Here is a 19901-nt window from a genome sequence, read left to right as displayed (position 1 = left end):
TTCATGCCAACGTCCAAAATTTTTCTCCCTCTCTCAATTCTTTCCTATATATGACTTAATCAATCAAGAATATTCAACTCAGCCGGGCGCGGTGGCTCAAGCCTGTAATCCCAGCACTTTGGGAGGCCGAGGCGGGTGGATCACGAGGTCGAGAGATCGAGACCAACCTGGTCAACATGGTGAAACCCCGTCTCTACTAAAAATACAAAAAATTAGCTGGGCATGGTGGCGCGTGCCTGTAATCCCAGCTACTTAGGAGGCTGAGGCAGGAGAATTGCCTGAACCCAGGAGGCGGAGGTTGCGGTGAGCCGAGATCGCGCCATTGCACTCCAGCCTGGGTAACAAGAGCGAAACTCCGTCTCAAAAAAAAAAAAAAAAAAAAAAAAAAAAAAAAAAAAAAAAAAAAAAAAGAATATTCAACTCAGAACAGTTGCTGAAATCTTAGTTTTATTATCCAAAATATTCACAACTTAATCTAATTTGTAGTTATTTTTATCTAACCTATTCTAAGTTGTTAACATTTATGGGTCAAATGTAAAAGCAGACTGAAAAACAACGTATGTATTACAATGTATTATAGAAGTTAATTTGGCTCTTGTACACAAAAGACAATTTTATCTTCAAGGTGAGCCCAATTGCAACTCCATATGTAAGGCAGGAAGAAGTTCACATAACAAAGTAAACCCCAGGAACCTAGCAATTTAGTCTTTGCAGTTTTAACTCTTCTAGTTTCAGAAAGTCTGGTAGTTTGTCACACTGCTGAAGTGAAACTTTAGTTGTCCCCAGTGTGACACTGGTATATAAGGGAGCACGTTACAGGATGGTAAAGCAGGCTGATCTCTCAGCATCCTCCCAGCTTCAAAACACAGCCTTGTTGTTCTTCATTCTTAGTCTCTTTTGTAGAATGGCTCAGAAGGTAATAGACTTTTGGTGTTTTTAAATTGAAAACCAATATTAAGAAAAAAATAATCCAACTGCAAGTGCTTATGATGAGAAAGAAGAGAAATTGAAACAGCCTAAGAAAGTGTTGATTCTGACTTGGCTACATATGAGAGAAGAAATTATGTATTCTAGTACAGTTTTTATTAAATGGTGTTCTATGAATTAAAAAAGAAGTTAGGGGGTACCATTCAATTAAATCTGAGAAGTAAATTTTTAAGTTTACTTATTGCAGTACTCACTGCTTCATGTCTAAAATGGAATTCCAAATTTGACATTAAAAAAACTAGAAAACTTGATATACACTCAAATTGAACACTAGTCTGACCCAGTTCAGTTAAAGGATCAACCCTTTACCTATTTGATTAAGCCAAAATCCTAAAAGTCAATCTTTATTTTATATTTTTCTATACCCTACCCCAAACCTGCCAGCTCTACATCCAGAAAACATTGTAAGTTCATCCACTTTTCTTCTATGCCACTGATGCCATCATAATCCAAGCCACCATCAGCTCTCTCTGGACTCTATACAGTATAGTCCCACAGTATCTCATAGTAACCATTCTTGCCCCTGTACCATCCATTCCACACAAAAACGCAATATTAAGTTTTAAAATGTAAATTAAATCTTATCACATCCTTACTTTAAAATCTTTTCATTCTCCATCTTCAAGGGTCACATGGCCTATAGGGGCCTATAAAGATCTGGCTTCTGCACAGCATCTGAATCCATCTCCTGCCACCTTCCCTTTTCCAGGATCCCCACGAGCCCCAGCCTTCTCTCTGTTCCTGAACACAGATCTTCACATGACAACAGATATGTTACATATAAAAGATTTTTTGGCCGGGCGCGGTGGCTCAAGCCTGTAATCCCAGCACTTTGGGAGGCCGAGGCGGGTGGATCACGAGGTCGAGAGATCGAGACCATCCTGGTCAACATGGTGAAACCCCGTCTCTACTAAAAATACAAAAAACTAGCTGGGCATGGTGGCGCGTGCCTGTAATCCCAGCTACTCAGGAGGCTGAGGCAGGAGAATTGCCTGAACCCAGGAGGCGGAGGTTGGCCATTGCACTCCAACCTGGGTAACAAGAGCGAAACTCCGTCTCAAAAAAAAAAAAAAGATTTTTTAGTGACAAATAGGAGACATTGTTTAATTTTTTATTTTTTTTCTTTTCAGTGATATTCTGGATTTCTTTTACAGTCCTCAGCCTCATAGCATTTCTGGAAATAGTAGTGTCATTTTACTGAATGAGAAAAAAATTGGAGGACAGGGAGGCTTTGGGGAGGTGGAAATTAAGAGTTGGTTCTGTCCAGTGATTCAGACTCAGCTCTTATATCATCCTCTACTGAGCACTCCCAATCTCATCGCCCTCTTTATCACGTTGTCTTCATAACATCTCTAGTGAAATGCTCTGGTTTGTTTACTCGTTTATTATCTGTCCCCACTGCAGCCCCCACACTATACATTCATAAGAGCAGAGCTCAGCCAGCCCTGAGTTCCCCATGGCCCAGCTGAGCAATGCCAATCACAGCCTAAATTCTCTATAAATCTTTACTCCTGTGTATGTTATGAGACTCCAAGAGGGGTTGTAGAGTGTTTATATTTTCCCGTCTTACTAGGGAACTCTTTTCTGACAGAATGCTAAGATGTGAATCAGTTTTCAATAGAAACAGTTTCAGAAAGAAAGCTTTGAGGTATTTTTAAATTCGCAGGTTTGCGATGACCCTGAGAGGTCCCTCTTACAAATATTTGAAGTAAGCCGTACACAAGGAACAGTCATTGAATGGGGAGAGGCATTGATTGTCTCTACTGCCTCACTGCTGAGCCAGGTAAAAAGCCAAGCCTGCATGCAGAGTTGAAGGAGAAGCAGCTTCCTCACCACTTTAGCTCTCCAGTTAAACACCAGATAAAGAAAAAAAAAAAAAGCTGTTCCCTCCGATCTTGGAGAACCTAGATGAGTGCTTGTAAAAAAAGAAATAGCAATATATAATGTGATAAATTGTTTTTATTTTAAAATTTCTCTACATTTGTCCCTAAAAGATAATGCACATAGTCTATCTAGAAATGCTTAATTATCCAAAACAGAACTCTTAATTTCCACCTCCCCAAAGTCTCCCTGTCCCCCATTTTTTTCTCATTTGGTAAAATGACACTACTCTTTCCAGAGTGTTATGGGGCTGAGGTTTGTAAAACAAATTCATTAATTTTTTTTAAAAAATCCAGAACATCACTGAAAAGAAAAAATTAAAAAATAAAACCATGTCTCATATTTGGCATGAAAAATCATACACACACACACACACACATATAAAATATCTGTTGTGTACATATGTGTGTGTATATATATGTGTGTGTGTATATATACTGTTGTCTAGCTTTCTAAGTTAAATTTATATATGTCTCTTCCAATTGACTTTTAAATTATCTGTTTCCTCAATGACTTAGACTTGACACACTGAAGAAATATTAGGCCTTTCCTCTTTTGTTTCTTATATCTAATGAGTTATTTTTTCAAGCCAATTCCTTCATAACAGTGCAGTTAATGTTCAATAAAAGGATCTTTCAGTTCTCACTGTAAAATAAAACTGCAAAAAATGCCCACTTGATACATCTTCAATTTTATTTTTTTTGTGTGTTACTGACTTTGTAAACAAAACTGATCCCATCTAAAATACATGCTTTGTTGATGTTTATGATAGTGTTGAACCTCAAATTACTCCTCAGATTTCTAATATTAACTCACTCTTGAGCTTTAGGCTTAACACAGAATATGTACACAGTCAGAAAGTACTGGACAACTATTACTACAAATATATGAATTTAAAGTCTCAAAACATTTTATTATTGTTAATGCAGTCTTAGTAAAAGCTTGATGAGCAAAACACTTCACAAATAGATATTCTTGTTCTTCCTGATATCATCTCAGCAAGGTCTTTCCTAATTCTTCATAGAAATATAATCCCCTGCCAAATTATCTTCTCTCTGATTTCCTCATTTGACTTACTCATTCTAGACATCACATCTTCACTAGACAGCCTTGTTCTCTCTTTTCCAGTAAGCATTTAACTATTGCATTCATAATAAATCATACTCAGAATTTACTTTAAACCAGAATACTTAAGGACATCACATAGTCCTTTATTCTAGACACTCAGCACTAAGATTAGCTTAGCAGCACCTAATTCACCTTTGTTAATGTGTTGCTTTCTTTCTGTACATTCTCAATATGTATACCCATACATCCTTTTGCCGTTAAATAGAGTGTAAGGCATAGGGCATGAATCTCTTTTTATAAACCCTTCTCAGAATGCTTAGGATGATGAGGGTTCATACTGCAAGCTCAATAAATGTTACCTTTGAGCAGAAAAATTCTGAAATGACAAACACACTCATGTCTAAAGCCAAAACAGAGGAAAATAGATAATTTATAATATCCTATTACTTCACTAGGATTTTCTTTTTAGTCTGGAAAATGGACTACATAGCCAATGTGATTGTACCAGATGCTTTTAATAAAGTGAGATGCTAAAATTCCATTAATGGAATGATTAAATTGGCATTTTGTGTTTTTAATCTCATAAAGGGTTTATTAAGTACAACTAGATACCTATTATTATTATTATTTTGTTTGTTTTGTTTTTTGTTTGTTTGTTTGTTTGTTTTTGTTTTGAGGCAGAGTTTTGCTCTTGTTACCCAGGCTGGAGTGCAATGGCGCGATCTCGGCTCACCGCAACCTCTGTCTCCTGGGTTCAGGCAATTCTCCTGCCTCAGCCTCCAGAGTAGCTGGGATTACAGGCAGGTGACACCAGGCCCAGCTAATTTTTTGTATTTTTAGTAGAAATGGGGTTTCACCATGTTGACCATGGTCTCGATCTCTTGACCTCGTGATCCACCCGCCTTGGCCTCCCAAAGTGCTGGGATTACAGGCTTGAGCCACCACGCCCGGCCCACCTAGATACCTATTAAACAACCTCTTTTTAATAGCTTCATGTAAGGCTTGAAATTAGGTTGAAAGTACTTATATTCTGCCAGGTTTTCTTGGTTATTTGGATGGATTTTCACAGCAACATTAGCATATGTTGAAACTTTGGATTTACGGTGAATTCTCTTTCACCTGTGATCAAATTGACTAAGAACTATGAATTGATATTGGAAAAAAAGTAGACATCCAAAAACTGATGGATTTATAATATTTACATGCTAGTTTGCACATTCTAATCTGGAAAGTATTTTTAGTTGAATCCTTTGCTCATTTCTACTCTGTGGGATATGGGATTGTGCCTTTGTCAATGCTAACTTTGTCTAAATTGTCCATAACTCTCCACTCTGTCTATTAGAATTACTTCCCCAATAGAGGCAATATGTCCTCTGAAACCCTAAATACTTCGTGTTTCATGTTAAGATGGTATTTTCTTTAACCTTCTATTTATTTATTTGCTTACGGAAAGTCCGAAATTATAGGATGTTTGAGGGTAGGATTTATATTCCTTTATTTCTGTATCTCTTGTTAACAACTATCACAGTGTCTGATAACTAATAGATTCTCAAAAGTTATTTGAATGAATAAATACATGAATATCAATTTGAATCTCCCAAAGATGAATCAAGTTCAACAGACTGTATTAAATTCCAGTTGCCAGAAAACAGACATTTAAGAGTCACCTGGATCCTCTCTTTGCTTCAGCTCCCATGGCCAGTCCTTCAGTTTCTTCTCACCATCCCTTCCCAGTAACTCTCTAATCTCTCCAAGACACTGCATCTGCACTGCCTCATCATTACAGCTCAGATCCTTCCCAACTTCTGTAATTTGTTCTCAATCCTGCCCTGATCATAGAATTTCTCATTTAAATTGTTCAATGGCTTCTTACACATCTGAGAATAATACTCAAAATCCTTAACACAGCTGATGAAAGTTTTGCAAAATCTAGCCTCTCTTTTTTAACACGTTTGCAATCTCTCTTCACCCAGCACCCTAGATGCCTTTTACAATGATCCTCATCCAGTTCCTGGAAGTGCCCATGATTCTTCTTCCAAAGACCTTTGTATATTCCTCTGCATGAAACATACCTTTCTCCTAAGTATTTTCTCATCATCCTGCAAGGCTTGCCTGAAGTCTCAGTTTGTCAAGGAAGACTCTTTGGACCTTCCAAAATCTTATCTCACAATGTCCTGAAACTATCCTTTGCAGCACTGCCATGTAATCACTTTATCTAGCGTGTAATTCATTGTTTGTTTTTTAGGGTTCCTTCTCTAAAATCTGAGCTCTATAAAGTCTTGCTCAGAATTTAGTTTACTGCTTTATGTACCCCATCTCCTAGCATAAGGCCTTGCATGATTGAGTGATCAATAAATATTTTTGATGAAAGAAATGAATCTAAAGATATACTGGAGGCTGGGTACAGTGGCTCATGCCTGCAGTCCAAGCACATTGGGAGGCCAAGGTGGGTGGATCACCTGAGGTTAGGAGTTCTAGACCAGCCTAGCCAACACGGTGAAACCCTGTCTCTACTAAAAATACAAAAAATTAGCCAAGCATAATGGCAGGCAACTGTAATCCCAGCTACTCAGGAGGCTGAAGTAGGAGAATTGCTTGAATCAGGGAGGTGGAGGTCACAGTGAGCTGACATTGCACCACTGCACCCTATCTTGGGTGACAGGGCAAGACTCCACCTCAATATATATATTGGATATATAGAAGAAAATAGAAGTTGGGAAAATAAGATAATATGTGGGGAGTTAATAAAACCTCATGCTGGTGTATTTATTCTTTGTATTTATTCATAGTCCATTGGGGTTCATCTTCAAGGATGGTTTTACCAGGTACTTTCTGTACGGCCTCTCCTATTGGAAGATATCCTTATGCTGTCTCTTTTTCTACTTTGGTAGTTGACGGACAGTGGCAAGAGTGGAGTTCGTGGAGCCAGTGCTCAGTGACGTGCTCGAATGGGACTCAGCAGAGAAGTCGGCAGTGCACTGCAGCTGCCCATGGAGGCTCTGAATGCAGAGGGCCGTGGGCAGAAAGCAGAGAGTGCTATAACCCTGAATGTACAGGTAGGGCCTGATTCCTGCATACAATGGGTAGGGCCTGATTCCTGCATACAATGGACACTCGTGCCATATAAAGGGTATATTACAAAATGTATCATAACTATGCCAAAGGGTCATGAAATAAGATAATCATTTTATATATATATATATATTTATATATAGATATATATATATACACACACATACACACACAAAAAACATATATGTAATATGTGTATGTGTACGTGTGTGTATATACATAAAGAAAGCCAATTCTACCAGAATTTATTCAACTGTATGCCATGCTAATAAAGTAATAAAATTCAGGAGATTCTGAGATGAACTACAAATACAATTGAGGAAATTTGGCACTGAGTTTGTACTTTTTACAAGAAGGTCAATGTTCGTTTGAAGACTCTAATGCACTTATATAAACTAGTGATCATCACAATGCTCTGTATTTCACCTGTTAGTTTAACATTTGACTGAAGTTTATTCACAGTGGTAGATTAATAAAAACGGAAGAGGTAGTAACATTATCAGATTTAAAAATTTTTAAAGCAGTGTGTGGCATAAAACTGACATTGACCATGAAACGTTTCTTTCAGCCAATGGCCAGTGGAATCAGTGGGGCCATTGGAGTGGTTGTTCCAAGTCCTGTGATGGCGGCTGGGAAAGGCGAATAAGGACTTGCCAGGGTGCAGTGATAACAGGGCAGCAATGTGAAGGAACAGGCGAAGAAGTGAGAAGATGCAGTGAGCAGCGATGCCCTGGTAAGAATGAACACAAATTATCTCAAAAGAAACATTTTATAACCTGAAAAAAAAAAAAGACATAAAAATATTGTCATTGGTTAAGGGTCATACTTCCTCAACTAAAGGACTGCCAATGATAGATGGCAATTTACTTGTTTCTGTACTATGTGGGGCATAGTATAGAAACGGTCCCTGTTTATGTGTCATAGAATTGTTCTGTGTGAAATATTTGTTTATGGAGAATATAAAACAAATTGCTTTAGGTTATATATACTGGAAAGGTAAAGACGTAAGAAATAGCTAAGTGAGAAGATGAAGTGTTGTTGACATTCAGATGCTTTTACGTTCTGTCGCTAATTACTGTCACCTTGATATGTGAACTTGGTTATCTGCATTTACTTGCCTTTGCCCCATTTCATTGCCAAAGGAAATTCCTATAAGGACGCATTTTAAAATGAAAGTATAAAGTCTTAATTACTAATGAAAGAATGAAAGTCCCGCTACATTAAAAGATTTTACATTTAAGCAGAGAAAATAATGAAAGGTCAGACACTGCCCAGATTACACAGCACATATTTTACAGGATCATATAGAACAAAAACTCCTTCCTAATCATGTGTACAGTCCATTAAAATATTATTCACACACTGAGGACTCAATAAGTAAGTGAAAATCAGGATTTCATAATGATATCCTAAGAAAAATATTATACTAAAGATGTGATAGGACAGAATTTTAAGACAATACAATGTCAAAGTGCTGAACAGAGAGAGTTTGAAGACCCACTTAGAGTCCTATTGCTGCTAGTAACTGTGGGCAAGCTCACAGATCTCTCTGGGTATCTGACTTCCAGGGGTACAGTAAGTACAGCTGGCTGGTTGTGGGATCTTTGAGGTTCCTTTTCAGTTCAGAAAGCTAAGAATTTCTGCCTTTATCTCACAAGATTGTTTCAACTTAGAAAAACCAAGGTATTCTAAGAGATACACAGGAGACAAAGCTTTGTATTTTTCCATAGAATTATGAAGACTTCTCAGATTTCTTCTAAGAATAACAACAGAACTGGATTTTAAAAGTAACAATATGTCAGTTGCAGTTTTTTTGGTGGGGGGCTTAAAAACTATCTAAAATTAGAGCCAGGCATGGTGGCTCAGGCCTGTAATCTCAGCACTTTGAGAGGCTGAGGCTGGTGAATCAGCTGAAGTCAGAAGTTCCAGACCAGCCTGGCCAACATGACAAAAGCCTGTCTCTAATAAAAATACAGAAATTAGCTAGGCATGGTGACATGCACCTGTAATCCCAGCTACTTGGGAGGCTGAGGCAGGAGAATCACTTGAACCCAGGATACGGAGGTTTCAGTGAGCTGAGATTGTGCCATTGCACTTCAGCCTGGGTGACAACGTTAAGACTTTGTTTCAAAAAAAAAAAAATCTAAAATTAATTTTGTTAATCCTTAAGGCCATATGAATTCAATATGATAAGAAGTAACTGGAATACAGGGTTGTTAAGAGGGTGATACCTATTCAGATTAGCACTTTGAAATTCGTCCAGTGCTGCATAAGAAGAATTAAGAAGTATTAAACAAAAACATTTATTTTGCCCAGGGAGAAATTTCATAGAATAGTAAGCACGATTAAATCAACCCCTTCAATATTTGAAATTATCTAAACCAGTCTGAACGTACCACGGTTCCTAACTTGTCTTTTAAAACTGTCTTTCATCTGCGTATATAGAGCTGAGATAGTACTGCTGCAATCAGATTTACAGTGATTGCCACCTGCTGTTTGAAAAACATTTTACAAGTCTGTTTATGAAAAAGACAGTTTTTACCTTATTGGCTAGGTTGTTTGCTGGCTTTCATGATATAAGGCAGATTAAAAAATTATCACATAAAGATAAAAAAATGTATATACATTACACATTTTGGTATTATTAATATTTTCTTTTTACTCTTTTCAATTATATGATATGAAAAGAACCACAGATTACAAGCATATAAATACCATTTTCATAGTTAAAAAGAATTCTTGAATCAGCTAAGTATTTTCAACATTACTACCTATGCAGGGACCCAAAAATAAATAAATAAGTATACGTGTGTGTGTGTGTGTGTGTGTGTGTGTGTGTGTGTGTGTGTATGTGTGTATACATATACACCAACCTTTTGAAAATATCCTAGTCTGGTGCATTTATATGAAAAAAAGTTGCATTGTCTATAAAAATTGTGTGTGACTGTTAATTTCAAAAATACCTCTGCTTTGCTTGAGAATTTTTTAAATTTACAGAAGGGGTTTTTCTTTTTTTGAGATGGAGTTTTGCTCTTGTTGCCCAGGCTGCAGTGCAATGGTGCCATTCTGGCTGACCACAACGTCTGCCTCCCAGGTTTAAGCAATTCTCCTGCCTTAGCCTCCCGAGTAGCTGGGATTAAAGACAAGCATGCGCCACCATGCCCAGCTAATTTTTGTATTTTTAGTACAGATGAGGTTTCTCCACGTTGGTCAGGTGGATCTCAAATTCCTGACCTCAGGGGGTCTGCTCACCTCACCCTCCTAAGGGGTTTTTCTTTTATTTTAAATATTTAAATTTTTATGTGCAGTCACATCATCCCCAAATTATTTTATCAAGTTTTTGATAACTGTTTTCCATAGTGTACTTGATTTTTATTCTAGAGTTCCAAATCTGTTCAGTGTACTCTCTGTGGTCAATATGTATTACTTTTGTGATTATGAGCATAGTGTTCCCAATTTCAGCCATTATATTGCTTCAAATTTACACATTGACAATATAAGTTGATAAAACTTTCAAATCACTGTAACATTTTCTAAGGCATCTTTCTCATCGTGTCAGCAACAAAACTTCAACTATTTTTCTAGACAATCTGAATTTCCTAGTGTTATTTTCATTCTGTTAATTCTTATTTTTTCTTTAAGTTGCTGAAAACAACTACTATTTATTTTATGCTTCACTTAATTTGAAGTCAAAACAATAAATCAAGTTTGCTAAGAGGCCCTCTGTTGTCAGGAAGGAGAAATATAATATATGTACATCTTTGTCTGAATAATAATGAAAATGATTAATAATCTGGATCTAATTGAAAGTTGATATGATGTCTACTAAAAATTTAAAAAAACTATTTTCTCCTCAAGATTAGGATATTTCTTTGTTGGTAAATAGATAAAATAAAAATATTAAAAATGTCATCATTGACCACAAAAACGATATTTCTTTTGTTTTCATAAAGCATAATCGTAGGAATGAAAAGAATATTTTTTTAAAATACTACTAGTTGGGAAATACCTATAGGCGAGATAGTAAGTGGCCCAATTTTAAAATTGGTCAGACTTACCAGATAGTGGTTTCCTTTATCTCAATCTCATTGTATATCCTCAGACATTGAAGGTTAAAATGGTAGGATGGTAACAGCTCCCCTAAGTGCTTTAATTGCTACAATGTCATACATAATATTTTGTAGGTTTTTAGTTTGCCTTTCACCCCAATATTCCCCTGGTTAATAATATTCAGAAAGCAAGTGTTACTGCTGGATTGTTTTAAGTTTACGTTCTAGCTTCCTGGGAACCACTTTCCCCTGTTCCCAGGAGAAGGGCTTGCTATTTCTGTACCTCCAATTCTAGGATCATTACTCTTTAGTCATTAGCTGCTAAGTTGGAACCTACCATTGACAAGTAAAAATTACACTTAATTTATACATAAAATTTCCTTCTTGGAGCTACAGTTGCTTTGTCTGTAAATGGTGGGTGACCCCTCCATGCTGAATGCGCTGAAAAACACTAGTGAAGTTAAACAGTCATATAATTAGGGTATATAGTATTAGAAACTTAGACCAGAGATGTAGGAATTATTGTGATGTTTATAAATATTCATACTAAAGAAGGGCAGCAGTAGTGTTGGTAATGCAAAATTTGTCTTGAACACTGTAATACATTTGTATTAGAATTTGGTGCCCTATAATACAGTGAATGTGATCCCCATTCCCACCCTGCTTAGGAGAAATGTCATTCTGGAAGTGATGGTTCCTTATATCTTTAAGTTTGCTCGCCAACAGGATTATGTCTTCTCTGGAGACCAAGAGATTTTTTTTTCCTTTGGTTTCTGGGTAATTGTCTTTTAACTTAGCTTCAGCACGAAAAAAAGCAGCACAAAGTTGCCTACTTGCATTCCTTTTGCTGAGTGCCTCCCTCATTGTCCACAGCAGTGCTTCTCAAACTTTAGTGTAATAAGAATCACCCAGAGAGCTTGTTAAAACACAGATTCCTGAGCCAGACCCCCCAGCCATTCTGACTCAGTAGGTCTTGAATGAGCCTGAGAATCTGCATTTCTATCAAGGTCTCAGGTGATGCTGAAGATGCTGGTCTGCAAATCATCCTTTGGGTTGCGCTAACTTATAGTGTAAAGAATAATGATAAGATGATAAAATTATGAAAGAAGTGGAATACAGTCCTCTACCTCTGCTCATTGGAGAAAGTTAAAACATCACCTCAACAAAATTGCAAAATTTTATTTTTTTCATCCTTTTTTCATAAATGATGAGGGACTGTTTCTGGAATTGGTTGAGAATGAAAACACAATTCATTTTGAGTGCCTCTAGCCAACTCATGTTTCAGCCAAAATAAGATCTCTTTACAGCAGTCGTTTAAAGAAAAATAGGACTATTAACTAGCTGTTTGCACAAAGAAAGATGGTTTAGTCATTACCCAACTCTCAGTTCTCCAATCCTCATTTTTCCTGTACCACAAAGAGCAGGGGAAACAACTTGGGTATCATTTGAACAATTCTGATGTAAAACCAGGCACTGCCAGGACTCAGATCTTCAGTCCTGACGTTGCCAGCCCCAGCACCTCTCTTCCTGAGCAGTATATATTCCCTGCCTCTTTTTTTTTTTTTTTTTTTTTTTTTTTTTTTTTTTTTTTTTTTTGAGATGGAGTTTCGCTCTTGTTACCCAGGCTGGAGTGCAATGGCGCAATCTCAGCTCACCGCAACCTCCGCCTCCTGGGTTCAGGCAATTCTCCTGTCTCAGCCTCCTGAGTAGCTGGGATTACAGGCATGCACCACCATGCCCAGCTAACTTTTTGTATTTTTAGCAGAGACGGGGTTTCACCTTGTTGACCAGGATGGTCTCGATCTCTTGACCTCGTGATCCACCCGCCTCGGCCTCCCAAAGTGCTGGGATTACAGGCTTGAGCCACCGCGCCCGGCCTATTCCCTGCCTCTTATACTCCATGGCTATTAGCTAATTGGCTAATGTATACACATACACATATAAAATCCTTGGTGTGGGGTGTTGTCATGGAGGAAGAGGAGGTCTTAGCCCACTTTGACTTATTTTCTCCGCAGGTCCCAGTTAGTAGAATAGTAAACTAATCACTATCGATACAAACATTTTTGTTTTTGAGACAAGTTTAACAAGTTTAATAAGTCAGACTCTTCTAAACTGTTGAACCATTCAATTTTAAGACTGAATGTAATCATTATTAGAAACCCAAATATGTCAGTATAAAATTTGCATTTCTTTTCTAAAGAGAAAATATACTACTCCATAATGAAATATTTGCATACAAATTGACACCTGCTTTACCTTTTCATTTGAAACCAAGTTTAATTAAGCACAAATTGTACTTTTTAAAGCTCCTTTTGGAATTTCTATTATTTTCTGCTTTCAGATGTTATCTGTATACCCTTTCGGGAATTATGTTATTACCTGTTGCATTTTTCAAAAGGTTAAAGCAAGTGTTTTGACTGTGTATTTTCGAGAATAGCAAATTAGGTTCGGCTCAAGTGTCCATACCAGTTGTTCACCTAAAACCAACCACTGGGTTTAATGTTGACAGTAGGTGGCACTAGGTATTGACTTCTTTCATCTTATATGTTCTATTTGTTCTTGCCAAGTCATTTCAGTAAAATAGTAAAGAGTAGAAAAGTGAATTAGAACTTGAAGATATCCCACAGATGAGAGAGACCACCTGTTGCTTTTAATAAATACCTAAAATAGTATCCAATTCTCTCAAAAAGAATGAGTTTTACCACCTATTTTAGTCTATAGTTCTGTTGCAAATCAAGCTAAGTTTTATGGGCAGAATTGGAGAAGAACCACTGAGATCTCAAAGAATTAACAAGAGATAGTACTACTGTGGGTACAATATGTATACCAGATGTCCATGTTTCAAACCTGTTGCTATGGAGATAATTATTGTCATAATTCATCTAATCAGATTGTTCTTTAGATGAAGCTTTGATAAAACTCTCACAGCTTCTGCCACGAATTGCTTAAAAAGCAATTTTCTGTAGTCTTACATCACCCTACCTTGTCCAATTCAGGAATAGTTAGCAACATGCTGATGATTCTCAAATAGAAAAGAAAAATTTAAACAGCACCTTTTACTATTTTTTTATTTATTATTTTCATCTCACATTGTTTTTTTTCTGAGAAAAAAACTTTAGTAACTGTTTAACAATTATTTTACATTAAGATATTTAAAATTATTTTTTAAACCTTTTTTGAGCTTAATGTTTACCAAGACACTAAAACTGAATATTGGCCTTTGATGTTTCTCATCAACACTTATTTTTCTCACCCAACGTAAGAATGACCTAAGGTTCTGCCCCAGCACTCTTCTCATTGGTTGATCTCTCTCTCATCAACTATATCCTCTGTGAGGAAAACCCACGAATCTACCTTTATGCCTAATCTCTCACAATAGCCATATATATATATATATATATATACCCACCTGGGACTCAATTCAGACTGTAGCTGACTTGGGGTAACTTTTTCTCTGACCACCAGATCCTCTGTGTCATCTGGAGTGATTCTTCATTCTAGCAATCCCTGTTCTAGATGGAGTCCGTGAAGGTTTTTTCCTCAGTGGCCCTGCTTTCACTTCCTCCTGCCACCAGCTTCCAGTAAGGGAGGAGCAGAAAGAGCCTGAACTATGGAGTCCAGCAAAGTACAGACTTGGGCCTTGGTGACCTCATTTATAAAATAGAGATCATAATATGTGCCATGTAAGATTATTTCAAGGATGAAATGCTGTAGCTAATTAGGATCATCAATTGGCAGTTCATGTACTCTGCTACCCATATTATTACAACAACCACCTTCTGTAATCTCTTCCACACAGATTTATCTGATTATTCTCTCTTCTTCATGGCCTTGGTCATATGACTCACTTGCTCAAAAAACTTCCATGGCTTTACATACAGACCAAATTTCATCCTACCAGGATCCCTGAGATTCTAGTATTTCTATCAGCTTCACTAGCTTTCCAATGTTATCTCATTCTGTGCATTTATAATATGTATTTGTTCATATTTCATAGAATCAAGCAGATGCAGCCTCTGGTTTCTGAATACAAAGGTGCATTTTCTTCCCTTATGGTGTTGTTTGCACCGTTACTCACTTGGGCTCACCTAATGTCCCTCCCCATTCCCTTATCCTCATCTGTTGATATGGGAGCATTTTGGGATCCCATGCATTAAGAGATGTCTGCTTTCCTAATAATTCTTTCTCCCACAATCTTGTAAGTGTTCTTTCTTCTTTGAACCCCTGTAAATTTGTTTTTCCTTACTATATATTGATATTATTATATGATTATATCTGTTGAAATTCCAACTCATTGCTGATGAACTATCTGGTCTCAGTCTTCTGAATCCCTCATTCTTCAGTGGGCCTAGTTAAATAGAATAGGTTTTTATTTCATGTCATAAAAGCTATATATAACTCACAAAAATGTTTATATAAAAGCATATGAATGAAAAGTTTGCTATGACTCTGATGTTAATGCCTTACATTCATGACCTTAAAGTCTTTAAAAGTTCTGCTTAATAGACTGTCTAATTTACTGAAAGAGAATTTCTATCACATATATGATGTTTTATTTTATAGTTATAAATTGTGGTATGATTCGTCTTTCTTTGGAAATAATTGAGATGTGGGAGGTAGGAAAAATATCTATGTTTCTATAGCGAGTTGTTCAGTTTCCCCAGTTCTCAGCCTGGCTTATTATTTTAATGCAGTTCCATTTTTTCATGGGAAGAATTGGTCCCAAGTGTGCCCAAATAGTGGTTTCTAAAGCCTCAGAGCAACTGACAAGGCAGTAGATTGTGGCTAGTGGTCTCTAGTCTTCAGCAGCCTTCCCTACTCCTCCCAGTGTACCTCCAAATATTATTACTTCTACGTGTGCTATGACCTAGAGAAGGCTAAGACTCCCTGTCATCTTTGAGTATTCCTAAGGTAATACAGAAACTTAGTATACACACATTTCCAGCAAAATGTTGAGCATACCCCAATATAAAATTCAGTATAACTAAAAGTTAGTAGCTTCTTAGAGCTATTCCTCAAAATTAGTTAGGTATTTTTTAAATTAATTTTATCAGGTTGGAACTAAAGTGACCTTGTCTGCTAAGTTGAAATATAAAATTAAGCAATAAAAATAATACAGAATTTGCTTATGAGTATGTACGTAAAATAGTGTCCACCAGGTACTTAAACGATATGTAATATATACCATTTGCTAATAAATTGAAAGTTTGTGGTTTGCTGACTTCCAGACTTAAAAACAAATTTTTGCAAAATGTATAAATAACTCATTTACCATCATAATAATAAAATGAATCCTTTGCTTAGAGAAGATGTGAACATCTCTGAAGATGGACTCAGCTGTTCCATTGACCTTAGGTCCATCATCTCCTAGCTTAGTGGCCTCGGGCTAAACACTTTTCTTTCCTGTTTCCTCATGTTTAAAATGAGAATAACAATTCTGTTCACTTCACAGGGTTATAAGAATTCTGTGAATTAAAATATGTAGCATAGAATAATAACTCAGTGTTCTGTAAATATTACTGATATAATTGTATATTGTTTCAATTTGAGACAGATTAAAACCATTTTCTATATGAGGAATGCTGTTCTAAAGCACACTTCATAAACACTTTTCTTTTTCCCACAGACCTTAGCAGCAGCATGAATTCTTCACATGAGTAGGTTCCACCTTGGAAATTAGAGGCATAAGTTATTGAGCACAGACACTGGATTTGTCTTATTTTTCTTTGCAACCTCCAGCACAGGGAATTCCCCAAACACAAGAATTCATGAATTGCCAGCAAGTGAAATTTGAAATGTGAGGTCTTGAGTAGTACATGTTTTTCTCTTTTTTTTTTTTTTCTATATGCCAGCTCTACAGTTTAGAATCAATTTCTTCTTAATGCTTAAATTCTAGCATATGGGTTGAAAACTGATTTTCCACATCAAATTGATTTAAGTCCTGTATAATTTCTGCTATTTTTAAGAGACACAAAATCGGTTTCAGTAGACAGATTAACAGCTAATCACTAGGTAATTGCTACCTCTTTTTAAGGGGGCATGCTAACTACATACTTGTGACTTCAAGTACAGTCATATCTTACAAATGGATTTTTATATCTTTGCACTAGTGATAGCAAACAGTGATATCTTTGAGCTGGTGAACAAAGTTACTAATCCTTTTAGCTAAGGCATTAAAAAAGAAGAATCCTGCATATTGCCGCTCAATAATATGTTTTTATGTTGAGTCCAGAGAATAGCCTCAGCTAGTTATGTATTTTCTAATTTACAAAACACACACAGGTGGTATTAAACAGAAAAATAATTAAAACAAATCTCTATCTCGTTTCCCTCTGGAGCTTTGATTCCATTACATATATCAATTGAGGTTTTGATAATACCTAAATGCGTTTAGACATGTCAAACTCCAAGCTGTTTTCAGCATATCCTCTCTCAAGCCATCCCCTCTTCATGTGTTATAGTTCAGGTTCTAGCTAGCACGTAAGATATCCTTCCTGGAAAGGTGAGTTCTGTCTGTTCTTTCTCCTCCTTACTGCTTATATACAATCAGCCATAGTGCTGAGCACATTCTACCTACTAAATAAATTTTGAATTCGTCTGCTTCCTATTACTACTTCCTATGATTCTTCATTCCCTCCCTAATTACATCATTTAGATTGTGGTAGGCCTCTCTGTCTTCAGCTCTCTTTCTCTCAATCCCTTCTCCAAACTGCAGGCATAGCAAGCATTGAAAACAATGTCATAAATTTCCCTTGCCTCTAAAATAAACTTAAGCTCCTTGTTTACCTCATCATGTGCTACCCTTTCCCCTCCTTCAATCGCCTACCTCTACTTATTCCCGACTTTATACTCTGCCCTTTCTGAAATGGTCTCCAATGTATTGGTTATTCCCAGTTCTCTGTGCTTTCTGGATTTTCTCACATGTGGTTTCCATGACACACTATTCCCTTTTTCATTAGTGAGCTCCCGCTTCTCCTTTACACCTCAACTTGGGCATCTCTCTGGAAGTCCTCAGCTGCTGCTCTGTTCCCAAGGTACTTCCAGAGCAGCCAGGGCTTCCCAGCTTAGAGTGGGCATCCTGTGTGCTAACATTTCTCAAAGTATTATCTTTATGACTATTTTAGGAGTCAAGAGATATTGACCAGTCTTACTTAGCCTTTACTATGTGTAGTATTTTACAAAGTGGCTGGGATATGATGGGTGCCCAGCCAATATTTGTTGAATAAATGAATTCTATAAGTGGCCCTGAGAAGTACCCAGAAAGATCCCACTACTGGGGATTTCGTAAACATGGGACAGCAGAAAATAAATTGTCGTTTTAATGTCTAAGCTATTTTGCTTTTTGTCTAAGCATAAATGGACCTATTTTCTGAGCTAGAATCGTAAAGAATGTCAAATCACCTTTGAAAAAATATTTAAAGCAGCTTTGGGATTTGACATTACTACTGAAAAGCTGAAAACCCTGGAGCAGTTTAAAACTTTGAATCTCTGATTCCCCTGCCATCTTTCTTTAAAAATAATAATAATAATAATAATTAATGTAGTGGGCTTCTGTTTCGAAGAAACACAGTGAATCCAAGGCTTCATAAATTTACTGTGGAACAAAACAAAGTTGCTGACATCTCTAGGTTTAAAAAATTATTGATTCTTGCTTTTCATCTTGTTTGTTTGTTTGTAGGTAGACCAAACTGATAGCCACTAAGCAGATAAAATTTAGTAATCAAATGATGTGGTTGGTCAAAGGAAAACAACTATTTAATCAGCTTCTTCCTTAACCACAGTTAGGATGTGTGTAGGGCACATCAGGGGATTCTATATACATTTAAAAAAAAAAAAAAAAAAAAAAAAAAAGGTCCTGTAGGCTCTTACTAAGTCAGATATAGCCCTCCAAGGTCAACCTTAGTCATTACATGATACCCTGGAAACCTCTTCTCACTAATTTTTAGGTAACTATAGTAGCTTAGCTGCCTGTCTTTCTGCTCCTAACTGGACACGACTATCCAGATGATCCACCACGGCCGTTCCCCCCGTGCCTCCACCCCCACCCCATACAGTCGTCTTAAGAAATAGGGTAATTCAAAAACAGATCTAGCCAAAGGAGACAAGTAAGCTAAAAACATGTCTAGACGTTACAAGGTGACAGGCAAGTGCTTTAGGGAAAGATGAAGTGGAGGAAGGGAGCGTAGTCAGTGGGGTCTGAGAATGTGAGGTTTGAGGAAAGACTGAAGGCGGGAAAGACGTGAGTCATGCAGACAAGTTTGAGGGAGAGGAGGCGGCGATATTCTAGGCAGAAAGAACCTGCACACAGCTCTGAGGCTGCAGTCGGCCTGCAGCGCTGAAGAAGGGTCCAGACCTGCACAGCTGGTGGGAAGCTGTGAGAGCAGAGCAGGGCGGAGCGCGGTAAGCTGCCCTTGTAACTGACGCGAGTTCAATCATTAAACATTGTACTTACATGAAAAGAGAACATTTTACTTTCCCCAAACTAGTTTCCTTTAAAAAAAAAAAATCCAGCATTGACTCGTATTTCCCATATTTACTGTTACTGCCCACCTACATTTTGAACGCATCAGGTTCCACAGCCGGCCCAGTAAACGTTTCACCCTACTGGCTCACCAGTGCCATCTAGTGGCTAAAGTTTGCAATGATTACATTTTCTGACCACACAGTTGACCACGGGGGAGGGGCAGGGAGAAACAAAGTACCTTTTGCTGGAGTAACGTTAAATGTGATCATCTTTGTAATACCACTACAGGGAAATGAAGAAGTTCGTATATAAATTGAATCTTCGTTTTTTTAATGTCACGACTGAATCAGGAAATCTAGTGTTCAGCTATAGCAACAGGA

The 19901-nt window shown here is 37.1% G+C and overlaps 1 protein-coding gene across 3 annotated transcripts in view; it reads left to right on the top strand.

The window, feature by feature from the left end:
- ADGRB3 (adhesion G protein-coupled receptor B3) overlaps positions 1–19901 on the top strand; it is a 740902-nt gene that overhangs the window by 301837 nt on the left and 419164 nt on the right. For all 3 annotated transcript variants that reach the window (XM_074398120.1, XM_074398119.1, XM_074398121.1), the window contains 2 exons: positions 6828–6992; positions 7577–7741. In XM_074398120.1, coding sequence (XP_074254221.1) covers positions 6828–6992; positions 7577–7741 — 330 coding nt within the window. The remainder of the gene's footprint in view (positions 1–6827; positions 6993–7576; positions 7742–19901) is intronic.

Source organism: Saimiri boliviensis, chromosome 4 (assembly GCF_048565385.1).
Source record: "Saimiri boliviensis isolate mSaiBol1 chromosome 4, mSaiBol1.pri, whole genome shotgun sequence".
NCBI classification, from domain to species: domain Eukaryota; kingdom Metazoa; phylum Chordata; class Mammalia; order Primates; family Cebidae; genus Saimiri; species Saimiri boliviensis.
This window is presented reverse-complemented; position numbering and strand designations above follow the sequence as displayed.